The sequence below is a fragment of the Coloeus monedula genome (genome assembly GCF_965178545.1).
Source record: "Coloeus monedula genome assembly, chromosome: 18".
Classification (NCBI taxonomy): Eukaryota; Metazoa; Chordata; class Aves; order Passeriformes; family Corvidae; genus Coloeus; species Coloeus monedula.
In genome coordinates this window covers 4,551,631-4,572,046 of record NC_138798.1, presented here as the reverse complement: position 1 = coordinate 4,572,046, position 20,416 = coordinate 4,551,631, and the positions used below count along the sequence as shown (strand labels likewise).

The 20,416-nt window shown below is 49.8% G+C and overlaps 1 protein-coding gene across 1 annotated transcript in view; it reads left to right on the top strand.

Annotated features, from left to right (window-relative positions):
• Positions 1 to 20,416, top strand: part of SSH1 (slingshot protein phosphatase 1) — a 34,126-nt gene that overhangs the window by 3,496 nt on the left and 10,214 nt on the right. Inside the window, exons 2-9 of the mRNA XM_082293222.1 lie at positions 1,083 to 1,123; positions 13,978 to 14,081; positions 15,723 to 15,787; positions 16,516 to 16,637; positions 17,960 to 18,028; positions 18,418 to 18,483; positions 19,701 to 19,895; positions 20,181 to 20,274. Of these exons, the coding sequence (XP_082149348.1) occupies positions 1,083 to 1,123; positions 13,978 to 14,081; positions 15,723 to 15,787; positions 16,516 to 16,637; positions 17,960 to 18,028; positions 18,418 to 18,483; positions 19,701 to 19,895; positions 20,181 to 20,274 (756 nt within the window). The remainder of the gene's footprint in view (positions 1 to 1,082; positions 1,124 to 13,977; positions 14,082 to 15,722; positions 15,788 to 16,515; positions 16,638 to 17,959; positions 18,029 to 18,417; positions 18,484 to 19,700; positions 19,896 to 20,180; positions 20,275 to 20,416) is intronic.

Below are 20,416 nucleotides of genomic sequence, written 5' to 3'. Positions count from 1 at the left end.
AATACCAGGATGTTCCCCAAGTGTCAGCCCTGATGGAGCCTGATTCTTTCAAGGCTCATGTCCCTCCAGCTTTGTGTTGTGAGTGTGAAGGATTTCCTGTAAGATCCCTGCTTTACTTCTTGGGCCCAAACCTTCTCCCCAGCACAGCCCTGCCCTCCAAGGGGATGCTCCCAGCCCTTTCTCCTTTGTGTACTCACACAGGACCAAAACAGAACTATCCTAGCGCCTGTTGTTTTGGGGTTTTTTTTTTTGGTCAGCTCTGGATGCAATTAGCCCCAACTCTGCTTTTCTTTAGTAAGGAGTTTTGTCTAGAAGCTAATAGGGCAGTTGAAGGGGATGGCTGGAAAGCACGACTGTGAAAACGCTTGGTTTTGGCAGCAGACTGAGGTCACACTTCTCTTTTGAGGAGAATAAATAAAGTGTAGTGTCACCTGAGCAGCCAGATTTGCTTCTGGGGGACTTTCCACCAGTGCCTGGTGCAAAAGTGCCCATTTTAATCCATGCCTGCCACCAAAGCAGCGTGTTCCCCAGGAAGGCAGCAGGCAGAGGGCATGCAAGGCAGTGGGCATTCTCCTAGCCTGGGGACACGTGTGCCAGCATCCAGGTGGAGGTGGCCTCCTTGGCCTGCTGGTGTGAGCCCTGGAGCTGCACATCAGGTGCTGGAGCTGGGACAGTCCCAGGGAGCACTTTTGGCTGTGTCCTCGTGCTTGGGACACCCCGAATCCCAGTTATTTGTGCCCAGCCTTGGCTGCCAGCTGCTGCCCTCACGTGTGTGTGCAGTGGGAGCAAGGTGTGCGCTGCGGTGACGTCGGGGTTGGCGCTCTTCAAAGCGCTCTGCGCTCCAGGACCAGCTTGCAGGATTAGGACCTAATAGCTTTAAAATCCCCGTGAGCCCCTTTGTCACCCGGCGCCGGGTGCTGGTGGCATACAGGACTAGGGAGGCTCGCTTATCCCTGGCACCAGGAAGAAAAACCCCGCGGAAAACAGCCCCTCACAGCCTGTTGGAGCAGGGATTTTCTTTAAAGGTGTAATGTGGAAACAACAAACACGTAACTTTCTGTTATATCCTTTTCTCCCCTCAGGCGGAGGTCGGCAGTGATGAAGAGCGTAGACTAAATGTGAGGTAAGCAGAGCTTTTGGGCTCTAAGCATCGTTTCCACTGTTGTTGTCTGCCAAGCATCCAAGTCCTGATCCCACAGAGATCCCCGAGCCTGTGCCTTGCCTGGAGGGGATGGCATGGTCTGCAGAGAGCTGAACCTGGGAATGCTCTCTCCCTCATCAGTTTTGAGATGAGCGTTTAACGAGCTGAAAGCATAAAAGAGAGCTTGTGATCCTTTTTCCCCTGGTGGGAAGACACTGGAAAATTGCTGGTCAGCTCTGGCCACAGCACTTTAATGTTATCACAGCATCTCTGGCTCTACTGCTGCTCCCTGAGGCTGGGGCTCCGCTTGGGAAGGGGGCTTTGCTCCCAGGCTGGGGAGGGGAGAGCTCTGCTTATTCCTGGGTATTAAATGTCAGGAATTTGCCTCCTTGGGGTTGTGCAGAGCCACTGTGTTCGTGTGAGGGGAAGAAAGGGCTGAGCTGTCCTGCTAGAGGAGAGGCTCCTCTTGCTGACACTGTGCAGATCCAAAGTGGTGACACAAGCTCATGTGCTGGGGCCCTGGCTAATGGAGTCTGAGTAATGCTCTGGATGGCTCACTCTAAGCCTGGCTCTTATAGGCAGCTCTTACCCTCTAACCTGTAAACCACAGCCCAAGGGAGAAGTGTAAAGGCACAACAGTGGTTCAGCAGTCAGTCTCTTCTCCTTGTCACTCCTTCCTGCTTTTGTTGTCCTGAGTTCAGGAAAAGCAAAGCCACTCATGCTGCTGCTGAGACTGTGTTTGCCCTGCAAGTGAAGTCAGAGACCAGAAAGCAGGGCTGCTCATGGACAGAGTAGGAAATCGTTGGACTTTTTTGTTTCTATGTTCTGGGATGGTGTCTCCTGGCTGCAGCCCACCTGGGAAGCCTGGAATTCCATAGCTGTCCTGTCTGCACACACATGGGGTGCAGACAGAAGTGCTGTGTCTGCTCTGTGTGCTCTCCTGTGTATGGGCATTTCATGGCTGTCTGTTATGCCATTTGAGAGCTGACCTTGTGGAGAATGATTTTTTGTATTCAATCAACCAAAATTCAGGATTCCCAGTTCTGCTCCTTGTACAATGCAGGGCCCCAGCAGGAACCTGCTGAACCCTAATTCTTGTGCTTTTCCCCATGTTGTATTAAACAGTAACGTGTAACCAAGCAGGATGGCAGCTTCCTCTTTTGGATATACAGTTCTCTGCTGAGAGACAAAATCCAGCTTTATCCTCTTCACTGCAAATGTTCTCACTGTGCAAATAAATCCTGGGGAGATCCTTGGATTTGTGGCCACCTTTGGTCTGTCTGGCCTCTTTGCAAGCTGGGCATGTACATCCACCACTGACCAAGGCTACCAGGAGTGTAGATGCACTTAGACCAGGCTTAAAGGCTGATGCTTTTCTCCTGGCTGTTGAAAAATGATGCAGCACTGACGTTGAACACTGAGATCCCATAAGCTTCCTCCATCCTTCAGTCTCCTGAGGCTGCTCTTCTGTATACGATTGTCAGGATAAGAATCTGGTAATTAAATAGCCAGACAGACCTCGAGAATCAGATGGCTCTTGTGCACAGCCTCTGCTGTCCTCAGGGGGAAACACTGCCAAGAGCTGCAGGAAATGTGTAGACACAACACAGATGATAAATGAAGCTCCTGTTCGTTTGTGAGTCGATCCTGTCCCGTTCCCACTGACTGCTGTCCCCTTCCCTGCTCGGGATCAATCTGCTGAGACTCTGCCCGGTGCCCAGGGGGTGGCAGAATTGTTCAACTTCATTGTGCTGCTTCTCTTCTGAAAAATCCCTGCAGGGTGGCCTGTGCTGGTGTTTGTGCCTCGGTTTGATCCTGGTCTAGCCTTGGTGACAGCTGGGCTTTGTCACACGTGCCCCGGGCACAGGGGTCAGCAGTCCAGCTCCTGGCTCTGCAGACCTTGGCGATCTAATGGTTAGGGAAAAGGAAGGATTGTTGGAAACCTGTCCCCAACGTGCTGCCAGCTCAGGCTGTGTTTCATCAATACAGGGTGGCTGTGCTAGTCCACATTTATGACATCATGTATTCATCTGCCTGGTGAACAAATTTTTTTTGTTCATTCCAGGATTTTCATTTGCTGTTGCGTAGTTGGATCTGGTTCCATGACTCTGGTTCCATGATTTTGGTTCCATCTGATTGTTTTCTTGAAGGAACAGGTCTGCATCATGGTGTTGCACCCAGCTACGTCTTGCTGCTCCCTGGTCATCCTTCCTTATGGTTTCTGTCATTCCAAAATGCTTTTCTTTCTCCCTGGAACAGTTTCTATCCCAGCAAAAACCACGGGGACACACTCTAGGTTCAGCTTTGCTTTCAGAGATATTGTTGCTATCTGCATTTTCTTAGACATTAATCTGCTTTAAGTCATCTTTTTCTCTGTTACCAAAAATTTTGTGGAAGCTTCAACGATGTAACATCCACACTGTTCCCACCAGGCAGCCTGGAGTCTGTGTTTCTCCCTGAGGATAAAGTCTCAGAGCAGAAGGAAAAGTAAGGGCACAGAGAGATGTGAGAGCCCTGTTTGACTTGGTGCAGCCAGAAGCTGCACATCTGAGCTGTGTTATCAGTGTCTACTCAAACTTTCCCTCCTGGATAACCATCAGGGAGATGCTGTGGCTTGAACCCTTTTTTCTCCTAAGGGTGCAGCACACCCACAGCTCACCCGAATCTTACTAAAACTGCTGTCAGGGCTAGGCCAAGCTCATGGGAGGATGTGTTAGCCTAGACCTGAGCACAGCCTTAAGCTCTCTGAGATCGAGTTCCGTGCGAGCCTCGTGCGTGCGGTGCCTGTGGCCTTATCTCAGCCCCACATCCTGCTGCTCCGGCTCCTAGCAAACTCCGAGGAGATGCTATCAAGGAGGAGGCAGGGCAGAGCCGAGCTCTTTCCCAGCTGCCTGCTCCAGCAACAGGGCTGGATGTGCAGTTTCCCCTTTTTGGTGCGACCCCGTGGATTCTCAGCCTTGGCCGTGTGCTGGCTCTGTCACACCGAGTCAGAGGAGATGTTGTACAACCCAAATCGCTCTGTGAGTGTTGGCTGTTTCTCAGATGTGGTTGGCAAACACAGCAAGATAATCACTGGTTTTAATTACAAATATAAATAGGTTTGTTTAGCCAGTCATTTTGTAATCTTGGCCATTATTGGCTTTCCAGTCACAGCCTGAATGCAGAGCCGGGTGAATGTTTTCAGGCACCTTCTGCTGGGAGATAGAGGTTGAACCACTGTGCAAGGGCCTGGAAGTTGGGTATCTCCAGGCTCTGATTAAGCCTGAAGATGGTTATGGAAAGAATTGTTCTTGTTTGGCACCTCTAAACCAAATTTTAAGAGCTGGCAAGAGCAGCTGTGGGAGGTAGAGGTTTTCAGGGTTGGGCTCGTGTACGTTTGCAGATCAGTGATCAGCAGGAGGAGTCATTGCTGCAGACAAACTCTTAACAGAGCAACAGCAGGTTTAGATTGGATATCAGGAAAAATTCCTTCATGGAAAGGGTTGTAAAAGCATTGGAACAGGCTGCTCAGGGCCGTGGTGGAGTCCTCATCCCTGGAGGAATTGAAAAGCTGCCTGGATATGGCACTTGGGGACGTGGTTTAGTGGTGGCCTTGGCAGTGCTGTGGGAACAGTAGGATTCAATCTTGGAAGTGTTTTCCAACCTAAATGATTCCATGATCATCCCTCTGACACACACCACAGGACACCATTATATCTTATATCACATATGTATCTATTTTATATCTTTAATGTGTATTATATTTTAGTGCACCAAAATTCTCTCTTAACACCTTGATCCATAATTTCTTTGGGGATTTAGGAGAAGTTTTTGCTGGAGCAGCACTGAGTGAACACCTTGTACTCATGGCCATGTTCATGGTGCCAGGAAGGCGCTCAGGGCGGGGGGAACATGGGGGCAGCTGCCCTGAAGATTTATTTGTGGAGACAGCAGCTCATTACAGCCTTGACAAGTCCTGCTGGCTGCAGATTGATTGTGTCCAGGGGAGCTGGTGGGAGATCTCGGGGCAGAAGTTGCTGACTTCATGAAGCGTTCAAAACAGGATGCTGAATCACATCCTGGCTGGTGGCAGCATCCTGCCTTAGCGTGCTCCGTACAATGGGGAGGCACCGGCCCAGCCCCCGGCCCTCGGGAGCTCTCAGCCCGGAGGTGTGGCCCTGGAAGCTCAGGAAGGTATAATTAGGCCTTTACGTTTTGTGCTGGGCTGTGTGTGGATGTTCAAAGGCCGCAGAGCTGAGGAAACGTTCACTTATTTGACACTTATTTCAGATCTGGCCTTTCCAGGAGACCGTTGCTGACTTGAAGTTGAGCAATATGAGGAGTTTACTTGGATGTAGGTAGAGCAACAGCAGGAGAGCTGCCAATTTGAAGATGTGATGATCAGATTCTTTTGGAATTGTATCTAAACCTTTTTGGTTTTTTTTTTCTTCCATGAAATCTCAGCAGTTTAGCAGAACCCAAACCACGAAGCCCTGTTATCAGATGTGCTGGCTGTGCACTGAGCACTTGTTTCTGTAAAAGGCCAGTGTGGTCACTGTTTATTTAGGTGTTAGAGCTGGGTCAGAACAATATTTTGGTTCCAAATGCCTCTTGATTTTAAATTATCTTAATCTTTGATAATGGTGTGCCAAGATCTGTGAGTCAGGGATTTCTCATACAAATCAGAGCTGTGCTCTGCCTGGCAAGTGCTCCTAAGATGTTTTTGGAATGGGGAATGGACAGAACACCTTCCTAGGCCTGGTTTTACTTCTAACGAAGAATGTTGAGATTATTTCCTGAGAGCACTGAGTTTTTTCCCAAACATTTACACATCCCTTTGCAGCATTTAAATCCCTGATGCACAATCACTTCACCACTGCACAAAAATAAGCCCAGATTCAAACAGATTAGGGTGCACACCACATCCATCAGTTGTTTAGGTTTATGTGGGATCCGGACTCTCCTCGGCAGAGCTTGTCCTCCCTCTCTGAAAATTTTGGTTTCTTGAAGTAATCCTTGCTGCTAGAGCTACTGGTGAAGGAAATGTTCATATCAGGGACCAAGTCAGCCAGAAAGGTAAGGAATGGGACAAAATGTCCTGTTCAGATTTCCCGGAAAGCTGCCAGGCTCCTTGTTTGCCCTGTCTGCCATCCAAATGGTCACATCCAACCGTGTCCAACATTCACATCCCAGTGGAGACTGCTGCCCATGGCTGGGCATCTCGCTCCCAGCCCTGCAAAACATCCTGAACTCCAGCTGTCTGCTTCCCTCTGCAACACCATCCTGCTTGGAAAAAATGCCTTTGGGGTGCAGGGGGAAAAGAAGGATGATCCAGATGTTTTTACCACCACTTTTCCATTGCGAGTGAGCTTTGCCCCTGCCTGGCAGTCTCCTGATTTTGGGAGTGCTGGCCATATACCCTCAGGAGGCTGGGAAGGCAGGCTGTGGTCTAGTTAAACACTTGAGGTGTCAGGGCTGAGCCAGAACTTTTCTCACTCTGCTCTTACCCCGCGTGATCCGCCTGGATTTATTTTATTTTGTTTTTCCACATTACCAAAGTGTCAAGTACTCCCTGGTCTCTGCTGCCTTTTTTGGAGCCGTTCTGAAACCCAGCAGCTCAGCTGGTTTTTGGGTTGCTGTGCCACCAAGATTCCCAGCCGTGCTTCCGATGCCATTGTCTGTGTCCTGGCTGACCTTCGCTCACACCGCCTGGAAGCTGCTCCCTTAATCCTTCAAGCTGTTATTCACCTTCCTTTTCTTTTCCAGCGGTGCCGTTGAAGAGTTTCCACTTGTTTCTTTGGCCTGTCTCTGGGAGACATTGCTGAGTGGGTGAAGTGGGGTGACTTAATAAAATAGTTCCAAGGATTAAAACAATGGGCTGACAGGAGGAATGCAGGAGGATGGGCCCATGTGCTGACAGCTTGGCTGGGGTGGAGGACGGGAGCGGGATCGGCTCCTGCCGGGAGCGCGGGCGGAGGCTCTGTATCATCCCACCTCTCCTTCAGCTTGGACATGGCTCTGTGGTCTGGCTTCCCCCTACCTGTGGTCATGGAACAGCTGTGGTAATAACGTGGCAACATCCAGAAGAGTGACTTGTAGGAAAACATAGGGAGCCGATGTTTTGGGAATAGCCAGCTTCCCTCAGACCACCAAGGAAATCCATGGTGTTGCTGATGCTGGGATCTCTGTGTGTGCCTCTTGCTCTTCCCCTGGGCCAGCTGCTGCTTTCCCAAGCCTTGTCCTCCGAGTCCATGAGTCCAGACAAATGTGAGCTGCTGCGTGGAGCAGCTCTGCCCAGCCCCCATGGCAGGGAGGGTGGCCCTGGGTTGGCACAGCAGGCTGGGGACAGTCAGGGGTGCACACCAGGAATGCCAGTGCTGGGGACTCTGTAGGGTTAATGCTCCTTTTCCTAGCAGCTCGTGCAGGCTGAGGTTTGGAGAGGATCTGGCCTGGCCTCCTGAGACAGGGACTGTCACCAAGATGACATCGTGTTTCAGTGGGAATCTCAGAAATGTTCCTTGGGATGCAGACCGAGTTCCAAGCCCGTGGCGTAGCTTGGTGATGCCGGGATCAGCCCCGTGCCTTTTTGAACTCTGCGATTAATGGGATGAGCAGAAAGGATTTCTTTTTCCTTGTGAAACAATCTCTTATTTTATTTGGCTTTTCACCATCCAAGTACTAGGGATTCCTAGAATTTTCTCATTCCTGGCTGTTTGGGAGCAGTTCTGTCAATTTGCTTTGCGCAAGTCTGCTGGAATGGGGAACGATCCTGCTAATTTGTTTGTTTCCCTCTTCCTGCCCTTTCTCTTGGAGGGTTTATCCAAGCTGCTCTTGGGTTGTCTGCAGGCACAGCCTGGATCCTGGGGTTGCCCCCAGGGTGGGGTACTCACAACTGAGCTGGTTTGGCTCCGTGTGGATCCATGCTGATCGCTGCTCCAGCCCAACGCATCCCAGGAGCAGCTGGAGGGACATCATCAGCAGTCTGTTTCTGTTGGGAAATTGGCTTTTGTGGGCTTCATGATTGATTTCATTTTTCTCTTTTTGCCCTTTGTGCCAGAGGAGTGTTTGTGTGTGAATGGCCTGCAGTGTCTGCAGCCCTCTCAGCATTCCTGCTGGGATGTGGCCCACGATCCCCACGCCTCCGAGCCCAACAATGCACACTCACACTCCCCCTGGTCCCTGCTCTGCTGAGAACAGCAAAGTGTGTTGAGTTTTCCTATCTCCCCAACATCTCACTTCCTTCAAAATAGACGGGAGAGATGTCTGCTCCTGCAGGGAGGCTTTACAACCCCCCACAGCTGGAGGTGCTGCCTGGCCCCTTCCCAGCACGAAGATGCCCTGGCTGTGTCCAAAGAAGGAGAGATGTTCTCCCTGTGAACCTGCAGCCCACATTCTGCTTTTCTTCTGGGGGTGTCTTGTCTTCAGCTCAGGATGTCTGGGAATGATGACTTTGGGTATGGAAGTCACAGGTATGGGAAGAGCTTTCCTGCTTTGCATTTCTGGTAGCAAAACCACCTCAGTTCAAGTGGTCTTGAGCAGTTCTCACCACCTTGCCAGGCATGCTGGGCTCCCACAGTCCTGAGCTCAGGTTTTGTCAGCATATCACAAATCCTACACGTGTGCAATAGCGCTTTGTTCTAAACCATCATTGCACATGTTGGAAGTGGACTTTTCCAGGTGCTGCTCCATGGGGAGCGAGCTCACTTTTCATCCCTCCCATGGCAGCCCTGCTCCATGTCAGGTTAAGCTGGAATGGCTGTGGTGATATTCCCACCTGTGTTTGTCCAGGTGATTCCCTTGTGTGGCCGTTAATCCCTGTGTGACACAGAGCAAAGGCCACTTGGACACTCCATTAAAAGCGGGAGAAGGGACTCGCTGCTGCTGCTGCTGGAGCCCCGGGGCTGTGCAGTACCATGGAAAGGAGTAGCTTTGAAGTCCCTTTTCCTCCAGTGCTGTTTTGTGTTGCTCAGGCCCCTTCCGAAGGCCTCTCTTGTGGTCAGGAAGTGTTATCAGATGTGCCTCTATCAGGCCAAAGCAAGCAGTGCCTCTGCCTTAACCATCAGCTTTCTTGGGGAGCAGGAGCCACACAGCTGCTCTCGACTCTTCCTGTTTCTCTCGCAGTATCTTCCTTCCTGTTTGATGTGCTCCTTCCCAGCCTGGGTTGTGCTGCTGTTTAGGTGTGGCTGTGGGACAATGCCAGTCCCCTCTGCTCACTGCAGCAGTGTCCTGCCTAAAATCCACCCTCTGGAATACTGGGCTGCAGGAGCATCTGGCGGGGCTGACTCGGCCTCTCTCCAGGGCTGTTCTGTGTTCTTTCTCAGTTGTCTTGAGGTGGCCAAAGCTTGTTCCAGACCAAGCAGCAAACAGGGGGAAGAAAAAAGGGGAAAAAATCAGTTCTCTTCCTCCTTATCAACTGGGCTATGGGAAAGGGAAGTGTGTTCCATTCTGTGGTGCTCGGGAGGCCTGTTTTTCCCTCACCTTATCAGTTTGGAAATGTTTTGAGTAGAAGATGCCATGAAACCCGAGGAACTGGGAGGCATTGCCATGTTTGCCTTTGTAAAATCATGACCCATTTTGAGAGAAGTGAATATTCCTTTTCTTGTGGGGGTTTGGGGTTTTTTTCTTCCTTAAACAAGGACCTGATTGCAGGAGGCTGCTTACTCACCTGGGTCTTCCCAGGAAAAGTGTTTTTTCTCTCTCCTGACTTCTCTGTATGGATCTTTATTTTGAGATGAGTTCTGTAGCTGTGAGATGTATTAATAGAGTGTTTCCTTGTGTCCTGCAAGATGATTATGGCTTATGTGAGATTCCCCATTAAAACATGGAACTCAAGCACCCGAGGCATGCAAGGATTCCTCCTGGGACACCCCACAGCTGGAGCCACGATGGCAAAGCAAACTGCCTGGGGAAAACTGTTCTGGGACTGGAGCTCATTCTGGCTGTCCAGGACCATGAGCAGCTCTGTCTCTTTTCCCAAAATCCAGTATTTTTAAGGGATTGCTTACTGGCATTCCCGGCCCCGGGGGGTGGCAGTTTGTACCGCCGAGAAGGCGCTGCCTATTGTGTTCTTCAGCAACTTGAAATGGGGTTGATGTGTGTTGCGGCCACGCTCCTCTGGAGCTTTCCCAAAGGGGAAGAAATATTTCCTTTTCAAGTTGAGCAGCACGGAGCCAACAGATGGAGCAACAGCCTCTGGGGCCGGCTCTCAGTGGGGCCGTGGCCATGAGCACCCTCTCCTTGCCAGCCCCCGGGGGCAGGAGGGACTGTCACTGTCTGTACCCTCCTCCTGACACTGCTGGCGTTTCTCAGGTGCTGCAAGTGTAGGTTTTTTGCTCCCTTGGGGTGATAATGCCCTCTGTTTGGTAAGTTGAGGTCAGGGAGTGGGAGGAGAACTGGTCTGCAGCTGTACTGGAGCATCAGGGGCTGTGACAAAACTCGTGGGCTCTGTGTTTATTCAAGAGACTGAAGTGATTCCTTGTAGAGAAGTTCTGCTGGTCGGGATTCCTGGAAGGGCATCCAGGAATTGGGTGGTTTCTGTGGTGTGTGCCAGTCGAACTGGTTGAAAACTGGATGAGAACTGCACAGAGAGCTCCTTCTGCCCCTGGTCAGGCTGGTGGGACCAGTGTGGCCTTACAGCATGTGCCTGCAGAAAGAATTAGGGTTTGTAAGGAACAAATCTTCAGGGAATTCAGTGCCAGCCAGCCCCTAACACACATACACCGAGCCCCTGAGAGACTTCTCGTCCAGCAGGAGCTGAGGAACTCGGGAATGGCCTGAAAATCCAACAGGGGAGCTGTACAGTGAGGGAAGGACCATTTTAATTTCCTGTATCTATATTAAAGCATTGCTTTAACTGTAAAGGAATGAACAGGCATCAGTCCATAGGATGCTTTTCCTCTAGTCCCATCCCTCCAGGGAATATGGACTTCCCACAGCGAGGGGCTGTGTGGGTGCTCATAGGAGCCTCCGGAGCACGCGGGGGGGAAGCAAACAAACAAACAAGTCTGGAGGAGGGAAACGATTAGCCGAGCCTCAGCTGGTTGTTTCCCCTCTTGAATGGCCCTCTTTCATCAGGATGTGTTGGGACAAGTGCTTTTTCAAGCCAGGATATCAGTGGAAGACACAGTGTTCCCTAAAAGCCATCCAGTTCCCGGGGAGCATCAGCAGCCGCGATTCCTCTGCTCCACACAGAAAATACGGTCGAGCTTTTCTTTGCCTTCTGGTGGTTTTTTATGGGTTTAGAAGCAAAAGGATGTGAGTTTTACAGCTGATTATGAATCTTTTTGAATTCCCTGACTTCTGTCTGACGCTGGGGCCAGCACGATGCTGCCACCGTGCAGAGAAAACCAGCCCGAATTAGTATGTATGAGCCATTGGGTTGTGCTGCTTTGGGGCATCTGTCACCTCTGCTGTGGGGCAGAGGTTGGGGACGTTTTTCATGCCAGGATTTGGGTGTTCTTTAGGAGAGGGGTTTTTTTTAAAAAAGCTCGGAGTTTTAATTGTTTACTGGAATTGCAGGATTTAAAAGGGAGTTGGAATCTCGTGCCTTGCCTTTCTCACTGAGCTGTGTCCAGAGCAGTTGTGTGAAGTGGCAGAGCGCAGAGAGTTCCCAGAGCGGAGATAAGGGCCGGGGTTGGGTAATGTTGTTACAATGTGGTGTAAGCTGTGAGCAAAGAGGCGTTTGGGTGTGTTCCCTGTGTCCGGCACCGTGCTGGGCACATGGAAACGGGAGCTGGTGTGGAGATGGGGAATGCTGGGGGGACGGGAGGGCTGTGTGCAAGGTAGGAACAGGGATTTCAGTGGAAATGGAAACCTTGCTCTCAGCAGGCTCCTAGTTTTCCTTTCCGGTTCGTTTCCACGCACGTGGATACACGGGAACAAAAATTTTGCAGTGTGAGTTGTCCTTTTCCTGGACCAATTGCTGCTCCAGCAGCACAGCTTTCCCTTTTGCCTGAAGCTGGGAATTGCTTTATTGTCACAGATTTCCTGACTGCAGGAGAGGAGAACATCTGGCAAGAGGTACCATCAGAGCAGGAGATCCTGATAACTTTGGGAAGGAGCTCTGTCTTTTCCAAGGTTTTTCCTGCTGTAGAAATCTTAGTCACTACTTTGAGATCAAAGATCCTTTGGGGGTAAAAGACTGGAGTAAAATATCCTATTTCAGGATACTTTTTTGCTTTCCCAAAGAAACTTTTCCCCAAATTCTCGGGATGGGAATGTTGTGAATTATCTCCTTGTGCATGATCTAAGCATTCCCTGCCTCTTGTGAGTGCTGCATATCCCATACATTGTGTGGGGGTCGATGCCTTTGTGTCACTTCTGGCCTTTTTTAACGCTTTCCTGTGAGGTCTGGGGTGAGAAGGAAACAAGGCTCTTCCTGGCTGGCTGCTGGAAGGAGCCACATTCCCGTTTGCAGCCGTGGGTGCCGTTATCCCGAGCCAGGCTGAGCTCGGATCGCAGCAAACCCCGCACGGCTCCTGCTCAGACACAGCCAGTGAGGTGAGGGGGGAGTGCTGGAATCCTGTGGGAATGGAAGTGGAGAATTGTCGGAATTCGAGTGCGCTTCTCCTGCTGCGTTTTATTGATCTTGTGGAGCCTGGAATTCAGGCAAAAATTTTAGTTCATTTTTTAAAAGCAGCTGAAATCTCAAATTTAAACCTGATCCAGATTTTTTCTGGGGAATTCTTGAAATTCAGTTGAAAGAGGAGGAAGCTTTGCCTGGGAACTTGGGCTGTGTTTTTAAGAGACTGGAAAATCTGAAACAATGTGGATTTCATGTCTGTCCTCACAAAATTGCTGAGGTAGAACAGAGCATTGGGAGCTTTAATGCTCACTCCTGCCCCAAGGCAAAGACCATGGATAAAATATGGAATAGATGAGTGCTGGGAGTAGTAAGTCCAGTGGGATCATTTGCTGGAGCATAAGTAACTCCTGTGTAGCACAGTCTCATAATGGAGCATTTCTATTTAGTAGATGCAGACAGTAATTAACGGTGATCTATGGCTGTGAGCGTGGGGCGGCGGAAAATTGGGCTTTGGAACAACAAATGACTCTTGTGCTGTTTGGGGAGCAGAGGAAACACATCCTAAGCAATCCCTGTGCAGCTGAAAGGTACCTCAGGAGACAGGGATTCTCAGCCATGTGGGAAATGCAGCTTCACTGCTTCTGGCCAGAGCTGCTCCAAACCATTTCCGAGATTCTCATGTGCATCCAGGAGCGGCAAAATCCGGCTGTGCCGGTGCTGTTCTGCCTTCTCTTCCATTATGTTCCAGCCCTGGGTGTCATTTCCCTCTGGAAATGGCGCTGTGTTTGCCCAGACTCTGTGTCCCAGGATGCTGATCCAGCCACAGCAGAGCCACACCTCTGCTCTTGCGCCGGTTGTTTTTCCCTGAGGGTTCAGAGCCGTGTCCTTTCCCTTGGGATGTGCAGGTTCCATCTCTGTTTCTCTTTAAAATCTACACAGTTGCAGGTTCTTGCTTTTGCATTCCAAAGAAATGTCAAGAACTGGAAGGAGCAGGAAGCGATGGGCTCAGAACCTGCTCTCCAGTCCCTTTGCAGGTCTCAGCCTGTAAAAAGTCCAACCCTCTGCTTCTTTTAAGTTGCAGAATTCCATAATCAAGTGATAAAGTTATTTCCAGCCCATGACAGCTCAGGCAAGTATCTCCTGCAGGGGCTAAGTAATAAAACAGTGGTGGAAAATGACAGATGAATAATCCATGAATAATCCCAGAGCCATGCTATGCAAGTGGCTGTGGCAAAATCCTACTATTTTAGTGAGGAAAGCCCTTCCTTCCCTAGATGTGGACATTTTACTGCTCTTTCCTTTCAGCTGACTCCTGTGTGGTTTTTTTTTCCAGCCTCAGCGAGAGCTTTTTCATGGTGAAAGGTGCAGCCCTTTTCTTACAGCAAGGAAACAGCTCCCAGGGCCAGCGAAGCCTCCAGCATCCCCACAAACATGCAGGTAATGGATTCAATCACCTCTGGAGATCCTTTTTCCCTCCCATCCAAAGGGACAGGCTGATGGCACAGGTGGGTGACTGCCCAGGTTGTCCTGGTGGGTCTTGTACAACCTGCTGAGCAAGCCCAGGGTTTCAACCCACATTCTGATTATTGAGTTTTTTATTGGGATCACTGAGTTTTGGTTTAAACTTTTATCATTCTCTTGGAACTGTGACTGGAGTAGAAATTTATTCTCTGTGGAAATCATGGCATTTTGCATGGTTCTCATTAGGCAGGGAAGCTTGGGCAGCCAGAAGGGCTGTGTGGGATCTCTCTCCCTATTTTCCCCAGCCACAGATGAGGAAATGTCACTTGAGCTTCAGTGATTTAATCTTTGCCTCCCCTTGGGCAGTCGTGGATGTCCTGGACACTTCTCCAGGGGCTCTCCCAGCCTCCGGTAATCCAAAGCTTGGGACTTTTTGCTTTGAAACTTCCTGTTGCTGGTTTTGTTTGGATGTTGCTGGTCAGAGGAAGGGATGTTTGATCAGGATTTGGATGGCTGGATAGAATTACATTTGTCAGCTCCTCATATCCTGGTTTCAGGAAAACCCCCTTTCCTGTCAGCTCACCACAATCTGTAGGAGTTTATCATGATTTAAGAACAGACTGTCCTGCTTCCCCCAGTCCCTTCCAGTTGCCAAACTGGTGGGAAGAAATGGTAGGGAGTGGTATGGTGAGTGTACATACGGATTTGGAAGCAGATAAGGGCGTTCAGGGAAGCGGATTCTGCTTCCCCAGTTTTTATCCCCTCCGTCTTTGGCAGTTTGGGAATGGGTGGTTACTGGGCAGGAAGAACTGGGATTTTGGGGCATTTTGGGAGCCTGTGGGAAAGGCACAGTATGGTACTGTGTGGTGCTGCTTAGCAAACACTCCAGCACAAAGGGGGTGTTTGAATGCCAGGCTTGGCTTTGGGTTACTTTAACTGTCAGCAATTCCATATACCCAGCAAACAGCCTACGGAAGGAATTTTATCTCGCATGGAAAGTTATGAGTGCATTACTGAGTTATTAGATGGGAACTTGGTTTGTTTTCCTGTAGATTCCTTGTTCCTTTCGTCTGCTTTCCCCAAACAGAAATGTACCCACAGACCTAGAGCTGAAGGGACTTGGTGCATGAGCAGAACTTGGAGAGTTCATCCCCCTGGAGGTCACTCATGCTCAGCCACACCCTCTGTAGGAACAGTGGGGCTGATCCCACATGCTGGGGGTGATTCACAGCTCAAAGGTGTTCTTTCCTCCTTTGTTCCCATTTTTTCAATCTGAGTTTTTCCTCCTCTTCTTCCTCACCTGTTCTCATGGCCAAACCTCTCTGTCCTCTCTAAGGTGCTGTGACAGGAAGAGAATCCTCACTTGTGCCAGGCACAGCTGGTCTCAATAGATTTGGTGGCTTCCAAATACCATAAGGTTGGATTCTCACACATCCAGGGAATGCCCATCCAAGAATCTCACTGTTCTTAGTGTTCTCTGGGACAGCAAAGTTAATTGACCTTCCTTAATTCGTATTTTTTGACTTGGAAACATCCAATTTCTTTAAAGGTCAAGACACTGCTGATTCTTAGTGCAGAAAGAGCCCCTTTCTGATGATTGCCCTGCTTTCTGTGCAGGTGACTTGCCCCAGCACCTCCAGGTGATGATCAACCTCCTGCGCTGCGAGGACAGGATCAAACTGGTAAGGACAGGTGCATTTTCCTGCTCTCATTTCTGTTGGAAGTGTATGCAACAGACCTGTAGAGGAGCAGGAAAAGCATTGGCAAATCCTACATTTCAGAGCTGCCTTAACTCTGTGCTGGTTTCCAGCCCTGCCCCATTTTCCTGACCACTCCTTTTGCCCTGGTCCTTATGTCCAGGTAATGAGTTGGGTCAGGGAATCGCTCTGCCTGAAATGTATTGTTTTGTTAGATTCAATTTTCCAGCCAGCTGACAAACACTAATACAGGAGGAGAGACAAGACCTTGCTGATGCTCTTGGACACTTTTAAGTCAGCCTTGAAATTGCATCAGCTGGGCTGGGCTTCCTTTTGAAGAAACCTGCAGATAAAAATCTGCTGTAAAAGTCACTTCTCTGCAGAGAAGTGGATGCCAGTTGTGCCTCCTGTGGGACTAACCTATTTCAGTGAAGGCTTGCGAGTGGGAGAATCCTCTGAGCCTGTCTGTTTCCAGCTCAGTGCATCACCAATGTTTTTACACTTCCTGCTTGAAACTTCAGAACAAACCTTTGGGTTACATTTTGTAGCATTTCCCCAAACTGGAGAGGATAATCTCGGCTAATCTTCCCCTCACCAGCAGCAAGCCTTGCTGTATCTTCCATATTGCACTAAATAAAGCTTTTGGGCATAATGAAAACTTCAGAAGCCTCGTGCAGCAGTGGCAGCACTAATGAGGCAGAGGTGGTTTGCAGGCTGTGCGTTTGGAGAGCGTGTGGAGCGACCGCGTGCGCTACATGGTGGTGGTGTACAGCAGCGGGCGGCAGGACACAGAGGAGAACATCCTGCTGGGAGTGGACTTTTCCAGCAAGGAGAGGTAGGTCAGAGCTGGGAACCAGGCAGGATGGGCTCTCTGGCAGCACCAAACTGTCCCCAAGCAGTTGGGTTACCTGCATCTGCGGATTCCAGCAAGAGAAAGGACACGGGGTTGAGTTTTCTGGCATTTTTATTCCAGAAAGTTTCCGGTCTCTGTGGGATCCAGGGCCGTGGCATCCACCTCACCAGTGGGAGTTTTTGCCTGCTCCCTGCAAAATGCTCTTGCAGACACATTTGCAAAACTGGAGCTCATTCTGTCCCCCAGACTCCAGTGTGTTGATGGAATAATGCAATGGAGCTGCTTTTGGGGAGTAGCTTTGTTGCCAAATAACGTCAAAAAACAATACTGCAGAAGTAGCTCCAAAACCAACAAACAACTGTGTCAGCAACGAGCTGTTCCTTTTGTCTGACTGATAAGAGCACACAGTATTTGGAAAAGCAAGTGAAATACTTTGTTATCGCAGCCCCTCTCAGATCATTCCAGTTCTGGTGAGTAAACCAAGGCAGCAAAGCTCTTGGCTCAGGGAGAAGGGACTGGTTTGGCAGAGCTGGAGTCGGAGGCTGGAGCTGCCAGGCTGTTGTGTGTGTTCTCCCAGGATTTAACAAGCTGCCCCATCCTTGTGGTGCAGCCACTGTGAGTTTTGTTTAATTCTGGAAAACCTTACTGGTGGTTTCCCCTGGAAAGTGGGAAGGGGAAGCTTTGCACAGCAGAGGGATCTGTAGGGAAGCTCCCAGCTGTGCTTTCCTCGTAAGATTATTGTCATTGGCTTTGATGCTGCCTCTGTTCTGCTCTGAAATTCCCATGTGGCATTCCCTTGGTGTGCCACAGCAGTGGAAGTTCACCGTGTCGCCTCCACTCTGAACCAACCTGACATTCATTTGCTCCTGGTGATTACTGATGTGAGACAAGAGGAAAGATGGATTTGTGTTGCTGTCTGCATCCCAATTTCCTTTAAAACCTGAATATCTCAGTAGCTTAATTATTTACTGCTGGAAGTTCCTGGCCTTCATCATAGCAGGGTTTTCTTGCCAGATTGCCTGTCTGAACTGAAAGTGTTCTTTTGGGTCAGATAAACCCCTGAAATCCATTTTTATCTGTTCCACCAGCTAGAGTGATCCCATGGAGCAATCACCACGAGTTATCACCTTGTCAGACCTTCAGACTCCAGCCTCCAGTTTTATTTGATGGCCTAAAATATTACGAGGGATTACTAGAGCAAGGCTTGAGGATTTTAAAAATTAAAGAGTATTAATAATTTAGGCTATTGGCATGATCACATTGTGGCCTATATTTAACATCCTGTCTCACCATCTCTCTTCCAGTAAAAGCTGCACTATAGGAATGGTTCTTCGTCTGTGGAGTGATACTAAAATCCATCTGGATGGGGATGGGTAAGAAACCACATTAAAAGGATAAATGGGAATGTCCTTCCCTATCTGGGGGCTGCTCTAGGAGAGATTCTCCGTCACCTTGCAAATGAAGTGCCCATTTTGGATTCATGGCTGCAGAGTCCTCTTACTTAGACAGTGAATTCTTGTCTTGCTGCCCTCACACTGCTCCCATGGTTCCAGGGAATGCTCTGAAACCCCACTGAGGGCTGGAGCTCCCATTCCTGGCAGCCTCTTGCCATTCTTATTTGAGAGGTTGGAAAATCAGTGAGAGAAATTCTCATCCTGGTTCTTTTGGCCTGTGAGTGCCCCAGTGCAGTAGCTGTTTGCAGAGAGCAGGCTGGGATGGAGAGAAAAGTGGTTTTTGACTTGATTTTCCCTCTCTCCACCAGTGGCTTCAGTGTGAGCACTGCAGGGAGGATGCACATCTTCAAACCTGTATCGGTGCAAGCCATGTGGTACGTGAGGGGCTGGGCTCAGGGAGAGACTCTTCTTTCTGTCAGTAAATTCAAAAAAAATAATCAGCTGCATTTTAGCCTTCTCCACGATGGGTATTTAGTGAGCTGCAGCAGAGAGCTGCTTCCCTGTGTCAGCAGAGGGGCTGTGGGAATCCTGATCCCAAACCAGGATCTGCTGCTTCAGTTCAGAGCAGCTCTGTGTCCTTCAGCACGGGGGAAGTGGCACCAGAGAGATGAATAAATATGAAAGATGAACTTGAATTCCTGGAGCTGCAAACCAAGAATTTCCTCTCTGCATGTTTCTCTCGCTGGCTGACAGAGGAGGTGCAGGGCCCATTGCCAGCCTATGGCATTCCTTGTGTCCTGCCCCATTCCTGGGGTTCCTGCAGCCCCAGGTGCCCGTTCACCTTTCAGCTCCTGCCACCCCTCCCCTGTGCAGGGATTCCAAACCCCTGAAGCAGAGGTGGCTGAGTCAGCAGTGGCTGAGCCAGCAAATTCCTCCCTGAAGAGACTGCTCCACATGGAACTGCATCTCCCTGTGCCTGGGCAATGCTGGCTCCCGTTGGAGCCTGGAGAGATCCCTGTTCCTGCAGCATCTCATAGGGAACAGATACAGATGTGGAGAAGGATGTTGTGCTAGGGATGATTTGGTACAGACACAAATAAAGCTCCTGTTCCTGTCAGTTTTGAATTTGGCCCCTCCTGTTGCCAGCCTTGGCCGTGGTTGATGTGTTCAGTGCAACAACTTCGGAGTAGAGCCTTAAAGAAAGGAAAAATTGAGGAGGGAAGGAGGGAAAAAGTAATGTTAGGATTTACAAAAACAAATGACCCAATCTGGGCCTTGTCCCTGGAGCCTGTCAGAGGCCAGGAATGCTGGTAAATATGCATCAGGCTCCTTGCTGGAGGTGGATGGAAAATTGTCCCTGTTCTTTATCTTCCTTTGGCTGTACAAGTTGGTTAATGATTAGATCCCAGAGCGACTTGTGCCTCCTTCTTCCCTGTTAATTAGGAGAAGATTTCAGCCCCTGCCTTGGCCGTGCTGTGAGAAGCCCCCAAGGTGCAGTTTGTGCCTCTTTGAGCTCTGACACCATAAATCTGCTGCTTTCAAAGAGCAAACTGCAACAACTAATGCTGAAAATCACTTTTTCTCCATGAAATCCTCTCAGCTCCTGCTCTGTCTGCTCACAGCTGCCCAAATCTCTTCTCCCACCCTGCAGGTCTGCTTTACAGATCCTCCACAAAGCCTGTGAAGTTGCCAGGAGGTACAACTACTTCCCAGGGGGGGTGGCCTTGGTGTGGGCCACCTACTACGAGAGCTGCATCAGCTCGGACCAGAGCTGCATCAACGAGTGGAACGCGATGCAGGACCTGGAGTCCACCCGCCCCGACTCCCCAGCCCTCTTTGTTGACAAGTCAGTGCTGGATTTTATTTGGAAAAGTTTGCTTGGCTCGTGAAGGAAATCTCCCCTTCTCCCTGTTCTTCCTGCCCTGGTTCGTTTTTGGGGTTGCGAAAGCAACAAAAGAGAATTTGCGTGAAATAATCAGACCTGAAACTTCAGCTGGTGATAAAGTGTATGAGCACCAGCAAGCTGCTTTTTTCCAGTTATTCTTATAAAAATTCCCTTTCCCCCTACTCCTCAGTGCTGTGCATGTGCTGCCAGCCTGGAATCATCCTCTCCTATTCTTGTTCTTCCCAGGCCAACGGAAAGGGAACGAACAGAGCGGCTCATTAAAGCCAAGCTCCGGAGCATCATGACCAGCAAAGACCTGGAAAATGTGACTTCCAAGGAGGTAAATATAAAAATTCTCACTCTTATTCTTCCTGCCAGACTCCCTCTCCAGAGGGTGGTGAGGAGGCACCATATGCCTGGGTATCGCTGGCTTTGGAATGTGCATTCCAACCGTTCTGTAAAGGCTCTGCTCTGGCTTTGCT